Genomic DNA, 21,797 nt, shown 5'->3' with positions numbered 1-21,797 from the left:
GCCGGGCTTGCTGTGAGTTTAGTCCAATTCCTGCTGGTCCTAGTTTACTTACTGTTGCTTTTGTTTGCTTCCTTTTGGTTCCATCTATTTTCTGTTGGTTCAGTTTGACTCTCATTAGTTCACTCTACATCTTGGTTCATTCTATTTCCTGATTCGTCAGTCTGTCTCCTATTTGACCAATCTGCCTCCTACTAGTTCAGATTGTTTCCTTTTGGCCCAGTCTCCTTCTGATTAGAGGGTTAAATGTAGTGAGGAGAAGGTGACAGAGGAATGTTGGTTAGTGAGTAGAGGGTGATAGGGGAATGTAGGTCAACGAATAGAGGGTGATACAGGAATGTAGATTAGTAGTGGAGTTTGATAGTGAAATGTAGTTCACTGCATAGAGATTATAGACTAACACAGTACAGGGTTACAGAATAATGTAGATCATTTAATACAATGTGATAGAGGAATGTAGGTCAGTGAGTATACAGTGAAGAGAGTATATAGGTCACAGAATAGCCGATAGTAGAATGTGGGTCAGTGAGTAATGGGTAATAAAGTAATGTAAGTCAGTGAGTAGAGGGTGTAAGGGGAATGTAGGTCAATGAGTAGAAAGTGATACTGTAATATAGTGAGTAGAAGGTGATCGAATAATATAGTTCAGTGAGTAGAGGTTATTGAGTGATGAGGTCAGTGAGTAGAAGGTTAGAGAATGTAGATCAATGAGTAGACTGTGAATAAGAAGTGCTGATCAGTGAGTAAAAGGTGATTTGATTTATTTATTATTATCACATGTACCTAGGTACAGAGAAAAGTGTTTTATGTGCAGTGCAGGTTGTACCAAAGTGCACAGGATAGTAGAAAAGGGCGAGGAATACAATGTTACGTTTGCAGAAAAGGTATACCGAGAGTGGGATCAATATTAAATTTAAGGCTCATTCAAAAGTCAAATAACAGCAGGGAAGAAGCTGTTCTTGAATCTGGTTGTACATGTATACAAACTTTTGTATCTTGGAAGAGGGTGGAAGAGAGTGTAATTGGGGTGGGGGGGACTTTACATTCGTTCCTTTCCCGAGGCAGTTGGAAGCGATAGATAGAATGAATGGATGGAACAGCCGGTTTGCATGATGGACTGGGGCTATGTTCACGACTCTCTATAGTTTCTTGCAGTCGTGGGAAGGGCAGTTGCCAAACCACGTTGTGATGCATCCAGGTAGAATGCTTTCTATGATGCACATATAAAAATTGGTGAGAGAGTAGGGGGATAAACCTCAGTGAGTTAAAGATGACAAAAGAATGTCAGTCAGTGAGCAGATAAGAGATAGGAGAATGCAGGTCAGTGAGTAGATGTTGTTACAGTTACCTAGGTGAGGGGTAATGTAAGTCAGAGATTAGAGACTGATACATTAATGTAGGTCAATGACTAGATGGTGTTACGATAATTATGTTCAGTGAGTAAAGGGTGACTGATGAATACAGGTTAGTGACCAGAGGGTAATAAGGTAATCTGTCCACGAGAAGAGGGTAACAAGAATATCAGTCAATGAATAAAGAGGGTTAGGGGAATGTAGGTCAGTGAGTAGAGGGTGATAAAGGAAAATGTAGGTCATTAAGTTGAAGATGTTTAGGGATAATGTATAGAAGGTGATAATGGAATGTCGATCAACGATTACAGAGTGATAAACTGATGTGCATCAGTGAGTAGATGATAGAAGAATGTAGGTGAGTGAGTAGACAGTGATACAGTAACGTAGATTCAATGAGTAGACAGCGAAAGAGGAATGTGGGTCAATGAGTAGAGAGTGACACAGTAATGTTGATTCAGTGAGTAAAGGTAAATAGAGAAATGTAGGTCAGTGAGTTGAGAGCACTTGGTGAATATAGGTCAGTGAGTGGATGGTGTTAAGAGGATTGTAGCTCAGTAACTAGAGGTGATATGGGAATGTCAGTCAGTGAGTACAGAGTGTCTGGGGAAAGTGAGTCCATGAGTTAAGTGATAGACTAACGTAATTCAGTGAGTAGAGGGTGATATGGGAATGTTATTCAGTGAATAGAACATGACAGAGGATATATAATCACAGATAGAGGAATGTACGTCAGTGACTGGAGAGGGTGTTTAGAGATAGACTAATGTAGGTCAGTGAGTAGATGGTAATAGAGGAATGTCATTCAGTGAGTACAGGATTACAGACTGATTTACATCTGTGAACAGGTGATAGAGGAATGTTGGTCAGTGAGTAGACAGTGATACAGTAATGTAGATTCAATGGGTAGATGAAGAGAAAGTATGTCAGTGAGTAGAAAATGACAGCAAAGTTGATTCACTGGGTAGGGGGTGATAGAGGGTGATAGAGAAATAAAAGTCAGTGACTAGTGGGTGATACAGAAATGTAGGTCAGTGAGTAGTGCATGTCAGTGATTCATGGGTGTTGCAGTAATGTAGATTTGTGAATACAGGTTGATAAAAGAATCTAGTTCAATGTGTAGAGGGTGATAGAGTAATGTAGGTCAGTGAATAGAGGGTACATTTTTTGTACTCATGGCACATAAACATTGGTTGGCCAGATAACTATTGCCTGTCCCTGGTGAGCTGCGTCCTTGAACCACTGCAGTCCGTATATTGACTCAGAATGCCATTAGTGAGAGAAATCCAGGATTTTGACACAGCGACAGTGAAGGAGTGGCAAGATATTTCCAAGTCAGGGTGGTGATTGGCTTGGAGGGGAACTTGCCCAGGCAGTGCTTTTCCCACATGTCTGCTGCCCTTGTCTTTCTGGCTGGTAGTGGCCATGCATTTGAAAAGTGCTGGCAAAATATCTTCAGGGAATTTGCAACAGTGCTGTAGAATTACAAAGTCCATCAACAACTTGGCAAGTTGTATTCTGCTAATGGTATTGCATTCAGTCAGCATTGTCACAGAAAATGATGTAACTATTGGGTTACTCCAAGTTAGACCAACAAAATGGCAGCAGAGAATTCAATGCAAGGGAATCAGTACTGGAACAGCACATTCCATTGGCATTTTGGGGATGAAGTCCCAATTAACAGCTCTTATTTTGTAAAAATTATGTATATGACTGGGTAAACTATTAATTCTCCTGTAGTAATTATCTCTGCTAGAAATGGGTGTTGGAAAGGTGTTATTAAGTTCCTCAGTGGCACTTTGCTGATTTACTGTGTGGGACTAGATTGTTAGGGTGGGCTTTATCATAGTCTCTCATCATGTGAAAATGAAACAGAAATCAAGAACAGCAAACAACAGGTTAACTATCAGCCAGGAAGCCGGACAAGGACTAGATTAGATTAGATTAGATTAGATTAGATTAGATTAGATTACTTACAGTGTGGAAACAGGCCCGTCGGCCCAACAATTCCACACCGACCCGCCAAAGCGCAACCCACCCAGACCCATTCCCCTAAATTTACCTCTTCACCTAATACTATGGGCAATTTAGCATGGCCAATTCACCTAACCTGCACATTTTTGGATTGTGGGAGGAAACCGGAGCACCCGGAGGAAACCCACGCAGACACGGGGAGAATGTGCAAACTCCACACAGAGTCGCCAGAGGTGGGAATTGAACCCGGGTCTCTGGCGCTGAGGCAGCAGTGCTAACCACTGTGCCACCATTGGACCTCCCACCAGTACAGACTTATCACCGTCCTTACTGTAAAAGGCACCCTAGAGAGGAGGGAGTGACTTCCAATGGGCTCTCTGACTGGTCCTCTGTAATGTCAGTGGAACATTCCCAGAAAACAGTATTGACTTTGGTAGTGCCCTAGAGTGTGGGAAGATAATATTTCTCACCACAAATATACCTGTGAAGGAAAAGTATATCATTCAACACATTTCATATCAAGTCTTTATTTTTGCTACAAAGTACCTTTTCTTATTAACAATGATTGTACCTTGACACCCAGATATTGAAATGGATATAGCTCATCCGTCTGATATGTTTAATAAAACTGACAGTCCCAGGAGTAAACGAGACAAATTAGAATTTGCCTCTTTGTGAAACAGCATGTACTGTATCAAAAAGGGCATAATAAATGGTATGATGACCACTCTGTTCATAGGGGATATGTTATTTTAGTCAGAACAGGACAGTGCTGGATGGCAGCTCAGACCTCTTTCAAGGGGTCCATGGTTGGAGGAGTGTCCTTCCAGTGAGGGGGCCAGGTTGCCTGGATACTGGGTCGCTCCTTCACTCGATTGTAATAATCAAGCAGGTATGGATATCTCTTCTGCGACAGTCTACAATCCAAAGTTCATAAACAAGCGTTAAGAGTTTTAGCATTACAGGTTTTAAATCAAGTCATCTCGTCTTCAGAATTAAGACCCACATTCCAGGCACCATTGTGCTGAATGTAGAAAACTTTCCTTGCAAACCTTGTTTAAACATCTTGCCCCCCTCATCTTAAACCTATGCACTCTAGTATCTGACATTTCCACCCTGGGAAGAAAGAAACTCTTGACTATCCACCCAAACTATGCTGCACAATTTTATAATCTTCAATCAGGTCAACCCTCGGCCTTCATAGCTCGACCAAAAACAATCCAAATTTGTCCAACCTTTCTGATAGCTAATACACTCTAATCCAGGCAACATTCTGATGGACTTCTTTTGCAATCACTCCAAAGCCTCCATACCCTTCAGGTAGCAATTGTAATGAGGTCAATCAGATGGACCTCAGAGTATGAGTTCCCTGTTTGGACCAGATTAACATCCCCAGTTAGGGATCCCTGGCTGAAAAATAAACACAGGAGTGGCAGACATCCTGTTCACTCTGACAGCGTGCTCAGAGGGAGCTGGATTAGTGTCATGTATTGTGCATATGTGAATAAAGGGTGGCTTGGTGACACGATAGCCTCCTCTGCGGAGTTATTTCAATAGCAACAAGAGTAAGGCATGCTCCGGAAGGGATTTGCTTGCAACAGCCATCTTTGAGTTGGGGGTAATCATTTCTGGCATCATGCTTTTATTTGGGAAACTTGATTCATTTGATCCTGCCAAAGATTGACCCAGTATGTGGAAAGAAAGTGCTACTTTTGCCAGAGAAATCAGGGGCAGGTGAAAAGTAACAAATACAGCTGACAACTTTTTCCATTATTAGAAGCCTAACTTTCCAAGGCACCAGATACCAAAACCTTTCAAGAGTTGACAGATTTAGTTAAGGAATGTTATGATCCCAAACCTCCTCTAATTCTGAAATATTATCAGTTTTACTCAGCAATTCCAGAAGAACTGAATCAGTCAGGACTTCTGACTAGGTTAAATCGACTGGCAGAGGCATACGACTTTGGTTTAACCCTTAATAAGATGCTGACGGACTGTCTGGTATGTAGGATTAATATGCATTAACCATGCAAAAGTGCCTACTAATCCAACTGGACTTCAAACAGGCATGACAACTAGTTTTACCATTGGGAAAATACAGGAAATGGAGTATATGAGTTGCAGGGTTTTCCAATGGATGTAGACACCCTTGCAAATCTAACTGAGCTTGGGGAATATTATTTATGTGAAGGCAATTGCATAATCTCAGTTAGCACATATCCTGAACAGAAGGACTCGAGGTCAACCACAGCAAAACCAAGCCTCATCTAAATGTTAAAATTTGGATCTAGTCTGGCAAGACATTGTGGTTGCTGCAGGTAAATAGACTCGAGACAGCAAAAGAGTCCCACTAGACTTAAGTGGAGTAACGGAACTCATAGGCTGATATGCAGGAGAGTGCACACCTTGGAAAATCCAACTACATCTGGGATGGAACAGTTAAATGGCTCAATAACATTCAAATCAGAACCAAACAAAATAAACATCTGGTTAAACAGACACCTGGTTCTACTGGAGAACCGTTTCAGTGATTGTAGAACCAATCTTCAACTAAATTCTCTCTGGACTCCAACCCTCAAGTTTTGTGCAAGGCCTCGTCAGACTGAGAACCAATTCCAGGGAACCTATACAGATAGAGGGTAGGACTGTGGACATCTTTTACAATACACAGACTCCAGAAGTGTTGATCACAGATAACAGGCGATCATTTACCAGCAGGGAACTGGAGTATTTCCTAAAATCAAATGGTATTCATTGTGTAAGGACAGCTCCAAACCATCCATCATCCAATGGTCTGACAGAAAGAGCAGTTAAAAACTTCAAAGGCAGGCTTAAAGTAACAATTTATGGCGTCATTAGAAACTATACATTCTTGGTTCCTCCTATTTGATTATAGGACCACCCCTAAAGCATCTATAGGGACAGCTCCAGCACAGTTGCCAATAGGGAGAAGACCCAAACTTGAGTTTTTTTTGCAGAAACAACAAGATTGATGAAAGTAGAGCAATGGACTATATGGACTTCAGTAAGCTGTTCAACAAGGTTCTGCATTGCGGACTGTTTAGCAAGGTTAGGAGAACAGGGAGACTAGCCATTTGGATACAGAACTGGCTCAAAAGGTGGGTGACAGAGGCAGGTTATTTTCCAAACTGGATGCCTGTGACCAGTGGTGTGCCACATGGATCAGTGCTGGGTCCACAGCTTTTTGTCATTTACATAAATGATTTGGATATGAACATAGGAGGTATGTTTAGTAAGTTTGCGTGACAGCAAAATCGGTAGCATAGTGGACAGTGAAGAAGGTTACCTCAGAGTACAGTAGGACCTCGATCAGGTGGGCTAATGGGCTACAGAGTGGCAGGTAAGGTTTAATTTAGAAAAAATGTGAAGTGTTGCATTTTGGAAAGGCAAATCAGGACAGGACTTAAAACATTAAGTGGGGAGTGTGGTTGATCAAAGAGACCTTGGAGTGCAAATTCATAGTTCCTTGAAAGTAGAGTTGCAAGTAGATCGGATAGTGAAGGCAGTGTTTGGTATGTTTGCCTTTATTGGTCAGTGCATTAAGTATAGGAGTTGAGCATCATGCTGCGGCTGTACTGGACATTGGTTCGGCAATTTCTGGAATACTGCATTCAATTCTGGTGTCCCTGCTAGGAAAGATATTATGAAAGGGTTGAAAAGATTTACAAGGATGTTGCCAGGATTGGAGGGTTTGAGTTATAGGAAGAGGCTGAATAGACTGAAGCTATTTTCCCTAGAGCATCAGAGGCCAAGAGGTGACCTTAGAGAGGTGTATAAAATCACGAGAGTCATAGATAGGGTAAACAGACAAGGTATTTTCTCCTCCCAGGGTAGCAGAGTCCAAAACTAAAGGGTTTAAAGGTGAGTGTGGAAAGATTTAAAAGGGAGCTAAGGGCCAATGTTTTCATGCAGAGGGTGGTGCACGTATGGAATGAAGTGCCAGAGGAAGTGGTAGAGGTTGGTACAGTTAATTAAGTTAAATCTGATCTTCCCAGACATGGTGGTGGAGGCTGAAATCGAAACAGGAATACCAATGCCGGACAGAAGACTCTGCTAAGTGAGAGAGACAGTTTACTTCAGTTTGGTGTAGGAACCAAGGGAATAGCATGATTAAAAGACATGGTCGACACAAAGTCAGGTTCAGTGACATATAGAGTTCAGGTAGGTCCAACAGTCCTGAGCAAGCCATAAACCATATGAAAGCTGCAAACTTACAAATGGTGTCCAGCTCCTCGACAGCCTTTCTAACTGTTCCAAAATGCATGGGGTCTCCCTCTCTGTCAAGCAATGAAGATTCCTCAGAATCTGAGATAGACATGGCAAATGCCGCCGCCTTGACTAAAGAGGACACAAAGGTCTCAGACAAGGCCCTAGCAATCTTCTCTTTTGTCTCCCTTAGTATCCTGGGACAGATTTCATCAGGCCAGGGAGACTTATCTACCTTACTGTTTTTCAAGGCAATCAATTTCCTTCTTAATATCGACATCCCCAGAATATGAACATACATATCCCTAACCTCACCATTATCTCTATCCTTGTCCTCATTAAGGACCTCACCTATTTCCTCTGGTTTGCTATGAATCTACCCTTTCCACAGTTATTCTCTTACCCCGAATATACATGTCAAATGCCTGGACATTCTCCTTAATCCTACTTGCCTCAGTTAAAAATGACACAACAACAGGTTATTGTCCAACAGGTTTATTTGGAGGTACAACTTTTCGGAGGGCTGCTCCTTCATCACCTGATGAAAGGAGCAGCGCTCCGAAAGTTTGCACCTCCAAATAAACCTGTTGAACTATAACTTGGTGTTGTGTGATTTTTAACTTTGTCCACCCCAGTCCAACACTGGCACTTCCATATCATGGCTACATGCCAAGGACATTTCGCTACCCCTCCTAGTCTTCTTAATTTCTGGTTTAAATTATTTTCTGCTTCCTTTATCCTCCCCGAGTGCCTTGCCAGGAATGAGTACTGTACCTAACCCTTGAGATATTGAACCAAGACAGAGATTTCTATAGAGATATTTCACATTCAACAATACAACTGTCAGTAACTTACCCAAATCGGACACATAGGGCCAGTTGTGGGAACAGCATGACATCAGCCATGGTGAAGTTTTTCCCTGCTATATATGATTGGGGTCCCATCTGAAGACAAAAAAAAAGGGAGAGATTATATCTGTTCACTGATAAACCAAAAGCATTAGCTCTCTGTCAGACAGTTCCAATTCGCATAGGGAGATGGAATCGGATACAATGGACAGTATCGGAAATCCAATTTTGCCAACAACTAGATTAAAATCAATTCCTATTTCCTCTGCAGTTGAATGCAAAGGGGAAACAGGAGTGTCTGCACAGCTTTACTCAACACAGAAAATGATAAGAATCATAGAATCCCCAGTGTGGAAACAGGCCATTTGGCCCAACAAGTACACACTGACCCGCTGAAGAGTGACCCACCCCTACCCTATTACTCTATATGTACCCCTGACCTAACCTACACATCCTTGAACGTTATGGACAATTTAGCATGGCCAATTCACCCAACCTGCACATCTTTGGGCTGTGGGAGGAAACTGGAGCACCCAGATGTAACCCACGCAGATACGAGGAGAATGTGCTAACTTCACACAGCGAGTCACCCAAGGCTAGAAATAAACCCAGGGCTCTGGTGCTGTAAGGCAGCAGTGCGAACCACTGAGTCATCGTGCTGCCATGAAAACTCTCAGAAGATCCCATTCATTTACGTCCAGCCATACTGAGATACATTAGATTAGATTAGGTTAGATTAGATTAGATTAGATTACTTAGTGTGGAAACAGGCCCTTCGGCCCAACAAGTCCACACCAACCCGCCGAAGCGCAACCCACCCAGACCCATTCTCCTACATTTACCCCTGCACCTAACACTACGGACAATTTAGCATAGCCAATTCACCTGACCTGCACATCTTTGGACTGTGGGAGGAAACCGGAGCACCCGGAGGAAACCCACGCAGACACTGGGAGAATGTGCAAACTCCACACAGTCAGTCGCCTGAGGCGGGAATTGAACCCGGGTCTCTGGCGCTGTGAGGCAACAGTGCTAACCACTGTGCCACCGTGCCGCCCACCCATCAGTAAAAAGAAAATGAAGACAATTTTGAATTTTGACACAAATATTACATTAAAGTTGGAAGCCATTTGCCATCAGATTACTGAAGATGATGATTCATACCCCAATTGCACACTGTGCTGCCAAGGCTCAAACTGCAAACTATAGAAGACTTTTGGGTTCGATTATGGGAATATCACAGCACACGTACCTGAATGGCACATACATTACTCTCATTAGTTTGGCCACATTTGGAATGTTGCATTCAGTTCTGGTCATCACATTACCTGAAGAATGTGGGAGCTTTGGAGAGGATACAGAGAAGGTTTACCAGGATGTTGCCTGGTCAGGAGGGCTTTAGTTACGAGAGGCTGGATAAACTCAGATTGTTTTCATGGAAAGACAGAGGCTGAGGCGGGGGCATCCTGATAGAGATCTACAAAAATTATGAGAGACAGAGATAGAGTGGATATTCAGAGGTTTTTGACCAGGGTGGAAAGGTCAACTACAAAAGCATAGGTTCAAGGTGAGAGGGGAAAGTTTAAAGAAGTGCAGATAAAAATTTTTACACAGTGCTCAGAATGCACTGCCAGTGGAGGTGGTGGAATCAGATACATTAGCAATGTTTAAGGCGTATCTTAATAGACACATGAACAGGAGGTGAACAAAGGCATAGCAACCATATATAGACAGTAAGTAGCAGGTCTAAGTAAGGATTAGGAATTGATGCAGGTTTGGTGGGCTGAAGGATCTGTTCCTATGCTACGTTGTATTGTATTATATTATATTATGCCAATCATATCCAAGGCATGGTTTTGAAGTCAGTCCAGGCCAATAGGATGCAAGTCTCCTGCTAACTGACCGCAGGAAACTTAGTCAAACAGGACTGGTCAGTTTCAATCCCATTCCACTTGCTATGTGAAACAGGATTGGTCAATCTCAAACCCTCCCCCTCATTGAGGACAAAAGACCTTACCTTCATTCCTCTCCTCCAAAGCTCATGTATCATCCTAAAGGTGGGGTGTGTCAAACTGAATACAATGCTACAGGTTGTTTATAACCCCCACTCTATACTGAAGCATCACTTGCTGCTCATTGTATTGCAGTTCCCTTTGAGATAAGAAACCTACCTTCCCTAGATATCCTTCCCAGAGGGTAAACTCGGATGTCAAGGCAGCTTTATTTCTTGCCAGGGCACTTTCATGTCGCTCAGGTTCTGGGACCCTCCAATTGTAGAAAGCATAATCAGCTGCAGATACAATAACAATTAAATTAGAATGGATTCTGCTCCCCAGTACATCCAGAAACCCATTCCCTACTGGATACTGTTCCAGTCTCACTGTTATTCAGGTGAGTTACTCACTGCTACCTGTCAATTTGGAACAATTCTTGCAACAGGAACAAGGATAAACAACTCTCTTGCCTTTCCAAATAATCTGCTCCCAACTGGGAAAGCAGTGTACATGCTAATATAATTGTCTGGACCAGAGGTGTTTGCTGGGTGTTGCTAGGGAAGATTGTAAGAGGGACTTCTGAGGCCACAGATTGGCAGGAGTTGGGTCCAGCTTCAGGGAAATGGTGGAGACAGGACTGCATCTGGTAAACCATTTCACAGATTCATACAGCGCAGAAAAGGCCCTTCAGCCCATTGCATCTGCACCAACATAACTACCACTAAAAAGGTAGTAAGTAAGGACTGCAGATGCTAGAGATCAGAGTCGAGAGTGGGGTGCTGGAAAAGTACAGCAGGTCAGGCAGAGAATCTCCTGCTCCTCGGATGCTGCCTGACCTGCTGTGCTTTTCCAGCACTGCGCTCTCGACTACCACTAAAGGTGCGCTAAAGTGTTATGATACTTGAAGTACTCATCCAGTACCTTCCCAGGCAGTGCATTCCAGATTCCCACTGAGTGAAGAAGTTTATTCCCCAAATCCCCTCTGAATCTCCTGCCCCTTACCTTATCGTGATTGACCCCTCAACTTATATAGCTTAATCATGTGTCCCCTCAGTCTTCTCTGCTCATTAAAAAAAATTCCATGCCTATCTAGTTTCTCCTTATAACTCAATTTTCCCATTCCAGCTAACATCCTGGTGAACCTCCTTTGTATCCCATCTAATGCTATCATAACCTTCCCGTAGTGAGGTGAACAGAACTGCACACAGTACTCCAGCTGTAGCCTGACCAATGCTGTATATATTTCCAACATTACCTCCTTGTTCTTATACTTAATTACTCTATTTGGATCCTTAATCCATGGAAGCTCTTCCTGTTTTTATTCTGAACAAAGTGTGTTGTGTGCAACGACTGTGCAAATGGGTTTCTGAATACTCCTTTACCATGTTCATAAACTTTTGACAAAGTTTCACACACGAGCTTTAATTTTGCTGACTAATCTCATGGTATCTTATTGTATTGACACGGATAGAAAACTGGTTGGCAGACAGGAAGCAGAGACTTGGAATAAACGGGTTCTTCTCAGAAGGCAGGCAATGGTAAAGCAGGATGCCACAGGTTTAGTGCTAGGACCTCAGCTATTCATGATATACATTAATGATTTGGATGAAGGAATAGAATGCCAGATCTCCAGATTTTTTGCAGATGACACTAAGCTGGGCAATAGTGTGTGTTGTGAGGACGGTGTCAAGAGGCTGCAGAGTTACTTGGATATACTGGCTGAGTGGGCAAATACAATATAATGTGGATAAAGGTGAGGTTCTCTACTTTGATTACAAATTCAGATTATTATCTGTATGGTGGCAGTTTAGGAAAACGTGAGGTGCAACGAGACCCAAGTGACATGGTGGAACAGTTAATGAAGGTTGGCATGCAGGTGCAGCAGGCAGTGCGGAAAGCTAATGACATGCTTCCTTCATAACGAGAGGATTTGCATATCAGAGTAGGGATGTCTTGCTGCAATTATGCAGGGCCTTGGTGAGGCCACACCTCGAGTGTTTTATGCAGTTTTGATCTCCTAGTCTGAGGAAGGACATTCCTTCTACTGAGGGGGTCCAGCAAAGGTTCACCAGACTGATTCCCAGGATGGCAAGACTGACATATGAAAAAATACTAGGTCGACTGGGCTTGTATTCACTGGAATTTAGAAGAATGAGGAGGATCTCACAGAAACACAAAATCCTGATGGGACTGGACAGGCTAGTTGCAGGAAGAATGTTCCTAATGTTGGGGAAGTCCAGAAAAAGGAGTCACAGTCTAAGAATCAGGGGTAAGCCATTCAGGACTGAGATGGGGAAGAACAAATTCACTCAGAGTTGTGAAGCTGTGGAATTCTCTCCCACAGGAAGCTGTTGGGGCCAGTTCATTAGATAGATTCAAGTGGGAGCTGGACGTGGCCTTTGCAGTTAAAGGTATCAAGAGACAGAGGGAATGGGATACAGAGATTGCATGATCAGCCATGGTCATATTGAATGGTAGTACAGGCCCAAACGGGTCAAATGGCCTACTCCTGTACATATTTTCTATGTTCTTATCCTCCCTTTTCCTTCTACCTTGTTCCACCTCAACCATCACCAACTTTACCGTCCCTCAGCATCCTATGCTCCCTCTCCCTATACACTACTTTGCCATCTTACCCTCTTTTCCATCTGGACTACTCGAAATTTTATACCCCCCACTTTCCTCAGTCCCCTCCACCTCCTTCCTGTCTCACTTTCTTCTCATTTCCCCCTCACCTGCACTTTCTCCATCAATCGTCCGTCCCTCTACCCCACACTTTCCTTTCTTCTCATTACCCTCCCAACAATATCCCGCATCACCCACTCTCCCACCACATGTTCCTTCCACTTCATCACTCTCCCCAACAATATCTAGGATCCAACAACAACCCTAACCCTACTCCAGTCTGGCCACCTCCTGAAACCCACTGCACAGAACACGAGTTCTGTGAGTTGCCCAGGTTGAATGAACTGGAACAGTGATACAATGGTTCAGAATGAGGAACTTACCCATCTTCTGATGCAGAGTTAGAACCTCAAACATTCTCTGGTAGACCAGAGCCTGTTCTGCTGGTGCGTCTGGGATCAATTGGTTGCCTTGGGATTTATACTGACTCTAAGGCAGAGGAGGAGAGAAATGGGAAAGAAAGACCAGATAAACATGCAATGCAATCCTGAGGAATATTTTATTGAGAGCTATTTGAACACATTTGCTTTCCTGTTCATGTAGTTAGCTAGGGCACAAACTCCCAGACGTCTGGTCATTTCTGCACCAGGACCTGGTTTTTCTGGCAGTAATGGTTAAATTGGCAAAGATAAAGTTGCTAACGCCACAAGATATATTTCACAATGTATCTGATATTTCATTGGTCTAATGGCTTTAAGAACGGTCGAAACTCAATTATATCACACGGCATGAATAATCCCTTATATAAGCACAAAAATATTCCAGCCAGTTTTAATTGAGTTTTGAAATTAATTTGGATGTTGGTATACGATTTGATGGAACATAAGAAAAGCAACCAATTTAGGAATTGATTTACGCCTAACTGGTATTGGCTTAGTTAATACAGTGATGCAATTTACCAGTCGTGAGAATATTGCTGTGGGAGAGGAAGAAATACTTTACCTACCATTTGAGAAAAAGTACTAGGGAAATTAATTGGGCTAAAGGCCAATGAATTCCCTGGGCCTGATACATTGCATCCTAGGACTGTCGAGGTTGCAGTGATAATGAATGTAATGATAGTAATAATGGTGGTAATCTTCCGAGAGTCCTTGGATTCTGGAAATGTTCCAGAGGATTGGGAAAATGCCAACATAACACATTTAATCAACAAGGGAGGCAGACAAAAACATAACTGTAACTTCGTGTCAACTCAGATGAAGAGTCATCTAGACTCGAATATTAGCTTACTGTCTCCAATGGATGCTGCTTGACCCACTATGACCTCCAGTATTTGTTGTTTTCAGAACAGATAACTATAGCTCAGTTAGGTTAACATTTGTCACAACCTATTATAAAGGATGCAATAACATTTAGAAAAATGTTAGAAAATTTAGAAAAAGGCATTCAATAAAGGGCGACACAGTGGCTCAGTGGTTAGCACTACTGAGACCTGGGTTCAATTCCAGCCTTGGGCGACTGTCTGTGAGGAGTACGTGCATTCTCCCGGTCTCTGCGTGGGTTTCCTCCGAGTGCTCCCACAATCCAAAGATGTGCAGGTCAGCTGAATTGGCCATGCTAAATTGTCCACAGTGTTCAGGTTAGGTGCAGTAGTCAGGGGTAAATGTAGAGTAATAGGGTAGGAGAATAGGTTTGGGTGGTATACTCTTCAGAGGGTCCGTGTGGACTTGTTGGGCCAATGGACCTGTTTCCATTCTGTAGTGATTCTATTATTCTACTGCATATAAGGTTACTTAATATGATTAGAACTTATGGTGTTGGGGATAATAGATGAGTATGGATAGATAATTAGCTAACTAATTGAAAACAGATTTGGGATAGAGTGGGCAGATTTAGGATGGCAACCTGTAATTAGTGGGGTCACATGAATAGGGTGGGACAGAATGGTTTACGATGTGCTAATGATTTGGAAGAGGGAAGCAAATGAACGGTTGTCAAGTTTGTAGGTGGCACAAAAAGTAGGTGGGAAAACAAGCAGTACACCACAAATAGTTTACATGGGGCTATTGACAGCTAAGGTGAGTGGGCAAATTCTTGGCAGGTGAAATATTGGATGGGAAAATATGCACTTTGGCAGGAAGAATTTTTTTAAAAAGCTGATAATTATTTTAAAATGGAGACGGACTGTAGAAAACTTTCACACAAAAGGATTTAGGGATCCTCATGAATAGAACATAGAACATAGAAGAATACAACGCAGTACAGGCCCTTCGGCCCTCGATGTTGCGCCGATCCAAGCCCACTTAACCTACACTAGCCCACTATCCTCCATATGCCTATCCATGCCCACTTAAATGCCCATAATGAGGGAGAGTCCACCACTGCTACTGGCAGGGCATTCCATGAACTCACGACTCGCTGAGTAAAGAACCTACCCCTAACATCTGTCCTATACCTACCCCCCCTTAATTTAAAGCTATGCCCCCTTGTAATAGCTGACTCCATACGTGGAAAAAGATTCTCACTGTCGACCCTATCTAAACCCCTAATCATCTTATATACCTCTATCAAGTCACCCCTAAACCTTCTTTTCTCCAATGAAAACAACCCCAAGTGCCTCAGCCTTTCCTCATATGATCTTTCTACCATACCAGGCAACATCCTGGTAAACCTCCTCTGCACCCGTTCCAGTGCCTCCACATCCTTCCTATAGTATGGCGACCAAAACTGCACACAATACTCCAGATGCGGCCGCACCACTTATACAACTGCAACATGACCTCAGTACTCCGGAACTCAATTCCTCTACCAATAAAAGCCAGTACGCCATATGCCTTCTTCACCGCACTATTTACCTGGGTGGCAACTTTCAAAGATTTGTGTACATGGACACCAAGATCCCTCTGCTCATCCACACTACCAAGTATCCGACCGTTAGCCCAGTACCCCATCTTTTTTTTTACTCTTACCAAAGTGAATCGCCTCACACTTAGCTACATTGAACTCCATTTGCCACCTTTCTGCCCAGTTCTGCAGCTTATCTATATCCCGCTGTAACCTGCCACATCCTTCCTCACTGTCTACAACTCCTCCGACTTTCGTATCATCCGCAAACTTGCTCACCCAACCTTCTAACCCCTCCTCCAGGTCATTTATAAAAATGACAAACAGCAATGGTCCCAAAACAGATCCTTGCGGAACACCGCTAGTGACGTCACTCCAAGATGAACCTTTGCCATCAACTACTACCCTCTGTCTTCTTCCAGCCAGCCAACTCCTAATCCAAACCTCCAACTCACCCTCAATGCCATACCTCCGTATTTTTTGCAGTAGTCTACCATGGGGAACCTTATCAAACGCCTTACTAAAATCCATATACACCACATCTACTGCTTTCCCCTCGTCCACCTCCTTAGTCACCTTCTCAAAGAATTCAATCAGGTTTGTGAGGCACGACCTGCCCTTCACAAAACCATGCTGACTATCCTTGATCACATTATTCCTATCCAGATGTTCACAAATCCTATCCCTTACAATTCTCGCTAAGATTTTGCCCACAACAGAAGTGAGACTCACCGGCCTATAGTTACTAGGGTTATCCCTACTCCCCTTCTTGAACAAGGGAACCACATTTGCTAGCCTCCAATCTTCTGGCACTACTCCTGTAGACAACGAGGACATAAAAATCAAGGCCAATGGCTCTGCAATCTCCTCCCTTGCTTCCCAGAGAATCCTAGGATAAATGCCATCAGGCCCAGGGGACTTATCTATTTTCACACTTTCCAGAATTTCTAACACCTCATCTCTACATACCTCAAAGCCATCCATTCTACTTAATTGTGACTCAGTACTCACATTGACAACAATGTCCTGTTCCTGATTGAATACTGACGAAAAGTATTCATTGTGTCTCCCCAATCTCTTCAGCCTCCACACGCAACTTCCCACTACTATCCTTGACTGGACCTATTCCTACCCTAGTCATTCTTTTATTCCTGACATACCTATAGAAAGCCTTAGGGTTTTCCCTAATCCTACCAACTAAGGACCTTTCATGTCCCCTCCTTGCTGCTCTTAGCTCTCTCTTCAGGTCCTTCCTGGCTACCTTATAACTCTCAATCGCCCCAATTGAACCTTCACGCCTCATCTTTACATAGGCCGCCCTCTTCCATTTAACAAGGGATTCCAATTCCTTATTAAACCACGGCTCCCTCACACAACCCTTTCCTCCCTGCCTGACGGGCACATACTTATCAAGGACACTCAATAGTTGCTCCTTGAACAAGCTCCACATATCAATTACACCCTTGCCTTGAAGCTTACTTTTCCAGGCCACACATCCTAAGTCATGCCTCACAGCATCATAATTTCCTTGCCCCCATCTATAACTCTTGCCCTGTAGTGCACACTTATCCCTCTCCATCACTAGAGTAAAAGTCACCGAATTGTGGTCACTGTCCCCAAAGTGCTCACCTACCTCTAATTCTAACACCTGGCCTGGTTCATTACCCAGAACCAAATCCAGTATGGCCTCACCTCTTGTTGGCCTATCTACATATTGTGTCAGGAAACCCTCCTGCACACATTGGACAAACACTGACCCATCTAACGAACTTGAGCTATAGCTTTCCCAATCAATATCAGGAAAGTTAAAGTCCCCCATAACAACCACCCTATTACTTTCACTCTTCTCCTGAATCATCCTCGCAATCCTTTCTTCTACGTTTCTAGGACTATTAGGAGGCCTGTAAAAAACTCCTAACAGGGTAATCTCACCCTTCCTATTCCTAACCTCAGCCCAAACTACCTCAGATGGCAAGTCCTCATCCATCGTCCTTTCCACAGCTGTAATACTATCTTTGACAAGCAATGCCACACCTCCCCCTCTTTTACCCCCACCTCTGACCCTACTAAAACATTTAAACCCTGGAACCTGCAACAGCCAATCCTGTCCCTGTTCTACCCATGTCTCCGTAATAGCCACAACATCGAAGTCCCAGGTACCAACCCACGCTGCAAGTTCACCTACCTTATTTCGTATACTTCTTGCATTGAAGTATACACACTTCAAACCACTTTCCTGTTTACAGGCACCCTCCTTTGAAATTGATGCCATGTTCCTAACCTCTCTACACTCCAGGTCCTGCACCCTAAAGCTACAGTCTGGGTTCCCATGCCCCTGCAGAGTTAGTTTAAACCCCCCCCAAGAGCACTAGCAAACCTCCCACCAAGGATACTGGTGCCCCTCAGGTTCAGGTGTAGACCATCCTGTTTATAGAGGTCCCATCTTCCCCAGAAAGAACCCCAGTTATCCAAATACCGGAATCCCTCCCTCCTGCACCATCCCTGTAGCCACGCATTTAACTGTTCTAAATCACAAAAAGCTAGTATCCACGTTCAGCAGGTAACAGGGAAGGCAAATGGAATTTTGGCCTTTATTGGAAAGGAAATGGAATATAAAAATAAATCTTACTAAAACTTCACAACACATTAGTCAGGCAAAATCTAGAAAAATGGGAACAGTGTTTGATCCCCTTATCTAGTAGGGACATGCTGCCATTTGAGGCATTCTAGAGAAAGCTCAGTAGGCCTTTAGCTATGGAAGAATTTTCTTATGAAGAGAGATTAAGTTGGGTTTGTATTCATTGGAGTACAGAAGAATGAGAGGCAAACTTATTGAAACTTGAAATATTCTTAGGGGGTACAGACAGGGTAGATGTAGGGAGGTTTCTTTCCTTTATAAGCGTCCAGGACTAGAGGGCATGATTTTTGAGCAAGCCCATTTAAGACACAAATGAGAAGGAATGATTTCTCACAGAAGGCAGTGAATCTGTGGAATTCTTCACTGCTGAGGGGTGTTGAGGCTGAACCGCTAAGTATGTTCAAAGCTGAGACAGACAGACTTTTAATCAATAGGATAACAGAAGGAAGTGGAGTTGAGGATTACCAAGTCAGCCATAATCTCGCTGAATGGAAAAACAGACTTGATGTACCAAATGGCTTAGTTCTGTTTCACCAAAGTTGACAAACATCTGAACCTGATTTTGAAACTCTATAAAGACTGTAAAAGAGTCCAAATTCAGACTGCTACCTGTAACTTCATACATGCCTTTAATTTGGACCTGCTATCCAACATAAACACCCTCCATGTAGGTCACTCACCAGAAGCTTGCACTGGCACCATGGTACAAAACTCAGTCCCATTGGGCTACCAATGCAGTCCAACAGCAGAAAACATCAGAAATAGTCAGCAGTTTAGGAAATGTCCTCAGGAAGAGAAAGACAGAAACACAGTTCAGGGTTCAGGTCATCAGGACGATCAAAAGTTAGTAAATGACCAGATTTAAACCATGCACAGAAGCAGGGAAAGGACAGGATGAAACATAAGAGAAGGTCAGAGATAAGTGGGAGGCTGGAAAGATTAAATAATAGAAGGAATGATGAAGCAGACAAAAGACAGACAAGGTGAGGGTTTCCACTGGATGGTCCCGTTTCCTCCCACAGTCCAAAAATGAAGAGCTCATTCCTGATGAAGGGCTTATGCTCGAAACATTGACTCTCCTGCTCCTCAGAAGCTGCCTGATTGGCTGTGCTTTTCCAGCTCACACTTTTTGACGCTGATCTCCTGCATCTGCAGTCCTCACTTTCCCACAGACAAAGATGTGCAAGTTAGGTGGATTAGCCATACCAAATTGCCCATAGTGTTCAGGGATTAGGTGTGTTAGCCATGGGAGATGCAGGATTACAGGAATAGGGTCATGGGTCAGGTCTGGGTGTGATGCTCTTTGGAGGGTTGGTGTGGACTTGTTGGGCCGAATGACCTGTTTCTGCACTATGTGGAACAGGAGTAAATGGGAAAACAGAATACTTGTCAGGAGCTGCAATGAAATGTCTCAGGTGAGGGGTGAAGTTGAGAAGTTGGGTGACAGCAGCCAGGATGGGAATTGAACTTGCACATTAGTGCTGGTGTCACTCTGTATTACAAACCACCATCCAGCTGATGGAGTTAACCCGACCTAAATGGTCAGTGCTCTCATCTCCTGTGGTTATCTGCCTCCAATGCAATTGACCCTAATCCCACTTCAACCTTTTTCCCCCCCAAGGTCATAAACAAGACAGGTGTGGTACTCCCAAACTTTCAACCTGTTCCTCTTGGGACACAATTCTTTCCTACCTCAACTCCCACATTACTTCTGAGGATCTTCTGAAATCTTTTGTTTGTTCCCAATCTACTGGAACACCCCTCCACCAGCAACCCCCCCCCCCCCCCTCACCTTTGTCCCCTTTGCCACTTCTCACCATGAGCTGGAAATTTTTTATCAAATTTCATTCCAGTCTAGGAGACAGAAGTATAAAAACTGGGAAGTGACATGTTGGTTTTCGGTTAGGGATTCAAAAGGAGCTCCAGCAGCATGTTCTAGAAACAAAGAACTGCGGATGCTAGAAATCGAAACAGAAATCGCTGGCGACTCTCAGCAGCATTTGGAAGGAGAAAGCAGAGTTAACGTTTCGGGTCCGTTGACGCTTTCTCTACAGAGACGCTGCCAGACCTGCTGACTCCTTCCAGCATGTGTTTGCTTTGGCCCAGCAGTGTGTCATTTCACTGTTCCTCCCTGGAATGGTGTGTGGGACCAATGGCTAGGAGAAGCTCAGTGACAGCCTTAGCTACTCCCACTTGGGAGGCTTTACAGCAATTCTCGATTTTCAACAATCTGCGCATTTTACTTCGGTGCAGGTTTGGTACTTCCGTGTGTCGGGTGAACTAGGAGGGAGAGCCCTATGGGGTCTCAAAAACGGAAATCCCAAATTGCCTAAACTTGAGAGGACTGGAACTTGACGCTGTCTTGTTTTGATCGGGCTGATTCTTACCTCCAAGTACATGCAGGCTGCGAAAGACTCGTTCACAATGTTCCCGTTGTGCTTGAAGCTTGGGAGCTGCAATATATTTTTAAAAAGAGGGCTAATTACTCCACAAGGTCGAAAATCCCGCACAGGTTTCACCTCCAGAATGACTTGAAAGTGGTTGCTTCCGAATTAAAGCTTCAGAACAGCGAGCTGGGCACTTGTACTGGTCTAAAACCGACTACATTTGATTACAATGCTGTTGAGATTATTAAAACCCGCCTTACTTGTCCTCTGGGGTTCACAGCCAGCACCTCCGGTGACTTGTGGTCCTGCTTGTCAAAACACAGCAATTTCTGCGGGATCCCAAATAGTTTCTTCTCTTGCAAGGCGATCATGATTCTCCAGCAGGGAGGGGAGCCCGAACCCCAGTACAAGATAGTGTTGTCGGCCATTGTGCAGCTCTCACACACTCACTCGCTAACTAACTAGTTAGCTAACACGCCGAGCCCTTTACTGAAAAGTCATCACCCCACCCACCGTTTTATGAGTTTATGGTCAGCTGATCAGCAACAATTTCGCAATTCAGGAAATGACATTGCAAAAATAAATTCAATAAAAAATTGTGCGTCCATTCACCTGGATTAAAAAGTGCAAAGGACTTTCACTTCCATTGATAAGGTTATTTTGCTGACAGCGACTCAGTGAGAGAGAACGGGGCTACCTGGTAGTTTATTAGAAACGCACTACAGTATAAACACCTCGGAGTAGGAGCACATCGAGTCTGCTCCGCAATTCAATGAGATAATGGTTGATCTGATAATCCTGGGCTGCACTTTCCTGTCTTTTCTCCACAACCCTTGATTTAATTACTTATTAAAAATCTGTCAGCTATGAAAATACCTCACCTCAACAGCCCTGTAATGACTTCCACAGATTCA

General features: G+C 43.5%; 1 protein-coding gene across 1 annotated transcript; it reads right to left on the bottom strand.

The window, feature by feature from the left end:
• Window positions 1-3,827: 3,827 nt before the first annotated feature.
• On the bottom strand, window positions 3,828-21,370 carry LOC122558615 (glutathione S-transferase A-like). Its single transcript, XM_043707404.2, has 6 exons — window positions 21,144-21,370; window positions 20,884-20,949; window positions 13,398-13,503; window positions 10,567-10,685; window positions 8,403-8,491; window positions 3,828-4,237 (listed from the first exon to the last, which is right to left on the bottom strand). Exons 1-6 carry the CDS (start codon window positions 21,309-21,311, stop codon window positions 4,105-4,107), a joined length of 681 nt encoding a protein of 226 aa, XP_043563339.1. The 5' UTR covers window positions 21,312-21,370; the 3' UTR covers window positions 3,828-4,104.
• Window positions 21,371-21,797: the final 427 nt, after the last annotated feature.

Source organism: Chiloscyllium plagiosum, unplaced genomic scaffold (assembly GCF_037043375.1).
Source record: "Chiloscyllium plagiosum isolate Xiang-an unplaced genomic scaffold, Cpla_swu_hap1 HiC_scaffold_17, whole genome shotgun sequence".
Classification (NCBI taxonomy): Eukaryota; Metazoa; Chordata; class Chondrichthyes; order Orectolobiformes; family Hemiscylliidae; genus Chiloscyllium; species Chiloscyllium plagiosum.
Note: the sequence above shows the minus strand (reverse complement) of the source record. Positions and strands in the feature narration are given on the sequence as shown.